At 65.2% G+C, this 4,732-nt stretch overlaps 1 protein-coding gene across 1 annotated transcript; it reads left to right on the top strand.

The window, feature by feature from the left end:
* The first annotated feature begins 277 nt into the window (after positions 1 to 277).
* On the top strand, positions 278 to 2,245 carry LOC111533475 (cilia- and flagella-associated protein 74-like). Its single transcript, XM_023200241.1, has 5 exons — positions 278 to 426; positions 701 to 833; positions 1,055 to 1,215; positions 1,477 to 1,611; positions 1,810 to 2,245. Exons 1-5 carry the CDS (start codon positions 328 to 330, stop codon positions 1,909 to 1,911), a joined length of 630 nt encoding a protein of 209 aa, XP_023056009.1. The 5' UTR covers positions 278 to 327; the 3' UTR covers positions 1,912 to 2,245.
* The last annotated feature ends 2,487 nt before the right edge of the window (positions 2,246 to 4,732 follow it).

Genomic DNA, 4,732 nt, shown 5'->3' on the forward strand with positions numbered 1-4,732 from the left:
TGGGGGGGGCGGGTGGTGAGCTGGGGGGTGGTTGGTGAGCTGGGGGTGGGCGGTGAGCTTGGGGGGTGGTTGGTGAGCTGTGGGGGTGGGTGGTGAGCTGGGGGGCACTTGGATCCATGGGGGGTTCGGGGGGTACAAGGCCATGGGGGGCACCCGGCAGGACAGGGGCTCTGCGGGGGTGGGCAGGGTGCAGAGCTCTATGGAGCAGGGCTTGGAGGGCACACAGTGACTGCAGGGGGGAAGGCCAAACTGCACCCCACCCTACCCGCAGGGACGCAGAATCTCAACGGTCAGAGTGTGTTCAGCGTGGCCCCTGTCAAGGGCGTCATGGACCCCGGGAAGACGCAGGACTTCACTGTCACCTTCAGCCCCGACCACGAGAGCCTCTACTTCTCCGACCGGCTCCAGGTGCTGCTCTTTGAAAAGGTGCGGCTCTGGCTCTGCAAGTTCAGCTGGGCCTGGCCCTGGCCCCAACCAGAGCCTTGCCTTTGCTGCACTGCCCCAATTTGGAGACCCGGAGGGTACCATGGCTGGGGGACTCAGCACCACACTGAGGGTCATGGGTCGAGAGACCAGAGTCCAGGACCCCACAGGGCCCCCAGGCCGTCCCTGCCTCCTTCCCTGAGCCAGCCCAGCTCTCACCAGCAGGGCCCCTGCTGCGGAGCTTTGGGGACAAGGCCACTCCACTTCTTGTCCCCAGAAAATCTCCCACCAGATCCTGCTGAAAGGGGCCGCCCGTGAGCACATGATGTTCGTGGAGGGCGGGGACCCCCTGGACGTGCCCGTGGAGTCTCTGACAGTGATCCCTGTATTTGACCCCAAGCACAGAGAGGGTGAGCCCCTCCCCCAGGAGGGAACAGACACGGGGCCTCCTGGTGCCCCCAGCCCATGGACGGGGGCCCTGAGACCCAGCGGAGTGGGGCGGGGACTCCCAGTCTTCTACCCCAGAGCCAGGCGGGAGAGCCACTGCTAACCAGAATTCAGGAGTCCAGCTGCAGCCCCACCCCATGCCTCAGCCTGACCCCGAACAGCTCCCCTGGCCACACCCCTCCAGCCAGCTCCCGGCCAGGCCCTCCCTCTCCAGAAGCCGAGGAGCTGAGGCCCATCCTGGTGGCCCTGGACTACATCCAGTTTGACACAGACACGCCAGCCCCACCTGCCACACGAGAGCTGCAGGTGGGCTGTATCCGGACCACCCAACCATCTCCAAAGAAGGTGCCCACAGCACTGCCCCTGCGGACATTAGGCGGCCCCCTCTGCCTCCCCTGCCCTGGGCAGCCCCCCTCCTGGCCTTGCCCCTCACTGGGATTGTCCCCACAGCCAGGCTTGTCTGGGACTTCCTGTGGCAGGTGTGGGGTGGTCAGCCTGCTGGTCAGAGCTGGGAGGGTGGGTGGAGCTGGGCACCCTCAGCCCTAGTCCCACTGCTGCTGGGAGCGGTGCCTGGTCGCCAGCCTACAGGAGCCCCATACCCCACAGACCGTTGAGTTCAGCCTGGACAGTGTCACATCCCTGCAGCACAAGGGTTTCTCCATTGAGCCCTGCCGGGGCTCCGTGGAGCGCGGCCAGACGAAGACCATCAGTATCTCCTGGGTGCCGCCTGCGGACTTTGATGTAGGTGCCTTCGGGCTCCAGGCCAGTGAGCCCTGGGAACGCCAAAGGCTGGGTGGGCTGTACCCCTGCCCAATCCCAGGGGAGGAGGTGGCCGCGGAGGGCCCAGGGGAGTCAGGTGGGCAGGGCAGCGGGAAGACAGCAGATCTCCCCGGGTGCCCACCGGCTGAAGGCCTCTTCTCCCCTCCCCTCCTGTTTCAGCCAGACCACCCACTCATGGTGTCAGCCCTGCTGCAGCTCAGGGGGGATGTGAAGGAGACCTACAAGGTCATCTTTGTAGCCCAGGTGGTGACCGGCCCCTAAGCCTCTGCACAGAGCACCCTCGGGCCCTCCTGCCCACCCTCAAAGCCCTCCCCAGGCTGAGGGCCAGTCCATACTACCCTAGAGCCTGGGACCTGGCCATCCTCTGCCAGGCAGGTTTCAATAGGCCACCCTCCACATGGTGGCACGGCCACTTCCTGCTGCCCTGGACCCAGCAAGCCCAGGTACATCCAAGAACACCCCCTCCTGAGATCCCAGACTCAGAACCAGCGAGAAGGCCAGGCCAGCCCACAGCCATCCTAGGCAGAGCCCCTCAGAGCCCCCAGGAGAGCCCCCCACAGCCTGTCAATAAACGTTTTCTAGGCCAGCACTTGCAGCCTGCAGTGTGGGTGACAGCGGTTATTCCCTGGGGTGAGCACTGAATGGGAGGTGGGGATAGAGCCCTGGGGATGCAGCCCCTCCCCTCACAGCCATGAAACCCGCTTTGCCTGGCAAGGGCCTCCTGGAGCGGGGCCATCCTGCAGGACACCTATGGGGAGGCCACCCTGACCCAAATTCGAGGAAGGCCCCCAAGCCTGGTGCCCTGAGCAGCAGGCAGGCAGTCCAGAGGGCCGGGGTGCAGCCGGAGCTGAGGCTGACCCAGAGCCGAGAGGCCCTGGGCGGTGGGGAGGGCAGGGCTCCAAAGCCCAGGGCAGGCCCCGGGAACCTCCAGACTTTTCCCAAGTTCCAGGACCCTGGATGACCGCAAGCAAAGGTGAGCAGATGGAGGGAACCCAGCCTACTCATGCCCTCCCCTCCGCCCAGCAGGGGCCAGGTGAGGCCCAGCTCCTGCACTTAAGTCTCTACTTTTAGTCTGAGATAAGTCTGGGCTCGGCTTTCTGGGCTCTGACCCACCCTTCAACAGAGAAGATCCCTCACAGCCCGTGAGATGCTCCTGGAGCTCAGAGTGGTGCCTCCACCCCAACCCTGCCCTCTGGAGTCTGGCTTGTTGGACACTGTCCCCACAGAGCCCACCCAGCCTGGCCCTCCTGTCACAGTGCAGCACACCCACTGTGCCACCCCAACCAGCAGCCACCAGGAGAGCGTATGCAGCCTTCCCTGGTCTGGCAGGAGGGAGCAGGTGGTGCTTCCGGGAGCTTTCCTGGGCACAGGCCTCAGGGACACTGGTCTTGAGCTGCCTGCCCTCACCCCCAGGCCCCCAGGGCCCACAGTGCCTAGGAACTTGCCATTGCCCCAAACTTCAAGCCAGTGATATTGACCCTGCAGTGGCATCTTGCAGGATTTCTGTCCAATGGGTCCCTTGCTGCCCTTCCTGGGGCTGACCCGCCACGGCTCAAGCTTGCGCCACACCAGATGGGAGGGGAAGGCAGGTTCCACCAGGTTCAAGCCAGGCCCCAGCCACAGGAGGAGGTGCTCCTGGAGGGCACTGTTTCCTGTGTAGGCCCCTGTCTTCTAAACTCTGACCCGACTCTCCTGCTGGCAGGCCCCTGGTACTGAGTGGCGAGGCCTGCCCAGGTCCTGTGTGGGGGCCGCACCCTCACCTTCCAGAACTTGGGGCTGTGGTCTCAGGCTGTGCGGTGCACATGCACTCCCATTCCCACTCCAGTGCTGGACCTCCACGACCAGCGCGGTCAACGTGTCGGGAAGAATGGCCAGGGGCCCAGAGACCTGGGCAGGCAGGAAGGGCCCTTGAGGACCATGGCACAGGCCCTGGGAGGTGAAAGGCAACTTCAGGCAGAGCCTGAAAATGGAAGGAGTGATGTAGTGAAGGGGCAGGTATGGGCAGAAGAGCCACGCAGAGGAGGCCCTGCCCTCCAGGGTCACTGCCCTTGTAGGGGTGGGGGACACTGAGCAGCGCCCACATGTGGAACAGTTCTGAGCAAGGGGTGCGTGCTCCTCCTGCAGTAAGATGAACCTGCCCTTTGCTGTGCTGACCACCTCCCTTAGCCTGACCACCCGGCAGACGGTGTGCTGCTGGTCCCACCGGGAGCAGAGAGCAGCAAGAGCCTAACAGGGCCCCTGGCCTGGTGCCAGAGGGATACAAGTCAGGGGTCCCCCTGGAAGAAATGGCCCCCCCCTGCCCCTGTACGGGGAGCAGCGGACATTGCAGGCTGAGGAAAGGGTGCTGGGCTCCCTGTGGCCCTCGGGAATGGAGGCCGCATTCCCCAGGTGGGGCATGGCCCCCAAGGCCAAGTGCTTTGGGAAAGTGGTCTGCACCCAGAGCCTCAAGGGCCCAGAGCCAGGGCCAGGCTCCAGTCCCCAGGCAGCGCCTGCATCTCAGGTCCACAATCAGTGTTCAAACACCACGTTCGGGATGCCCAGCATCTTGGTGGCGTGACCCTCCAGTTCACCTGGAGCCTGCCTGCAAGACTGGACCCGAGGGACCACACCCAAGGCAGCCACGACTTTCCAGGCCAGCTCCCCAGGGTTCCTGGGCCACGCCCAGATCAGCGCCAGAGCAGGCCACGCTCGGCCGGCCGGGGTGAAGGTGCCATGCCCGGGCTGAGGGCGAGACCTACCGTCGCCTCGCGACTCTGGGCCAGGTGGAGCTGCGAAGCAGGGCTTGGGGCGGACAAACCCTCTGAACATGTTGGGCTTGGCCCAGTGGGAGGGGATTGCGTTGAGCGGTGTCTGGTGGGCGCGGCTTATGGCGGGCGTGCAGCCAGTGGGTGGTGTTTGCATTGAGCGGAGGTCCAGCGAGTGAGGGCGTCTCGTGGGTGAGGCCTCCTGTGGGTGGGGCCTGCGGCGAAAGAGGCTTGCTCTGGGCGGGGACCTGCGGGTGGGGTTTACGCTGCGTGAGGCGTCCGGTGGGCGTGTGCCCCTGTGGGCGGGGCCTGCGAGGAACAGGGCTTGCACTGGGCGG

This window comes from Piliocolobus tephrosceles, unplaced genomic scaffold, assembly GCF_002776525.5.
Source record: "Piliocolobus tephrosceles isolate RC106 unplaced genomic scaffold, ASM277652v3 unscaffolded_18572, whole genome shotgun sequence".
Classification (NCBI taxonomy): domain Eukaryota; kingdom Metazoa; phylum Chordata; class Mammalia; order Primates; family Cercopithecidae; genus Piliocolobus; species Piliocolobus tephrosceles.

What these genes read in the sequence shown, in the direction of transcription:
- LOC111533475 (XM_023200241.1), top strand. Translation starts at nt 328, where the DNA reads ATGGACCCCGGGAAGACGCAGGACTTCACTGTCACCTTCAGCCCCGAC. An exon ending in TGACCCCAAGCACAGAGAGG is followed by an intron (nt 834 to 1,054) that starts GTGAGCCCCTCC and finishes ACACCCCTCCAG; the next exon opens with CCAGCTCCCGGCCAGGCCCT. An exon ending in CCCAACCATCTCCAAAGAAG is followed by an intron (nt 1,216 to 1,476) that starts GTGCCCACAGCA and finishes CATACCCCACAG; the next exon opens with ACCGTTGAGTTCAGCCTGGA.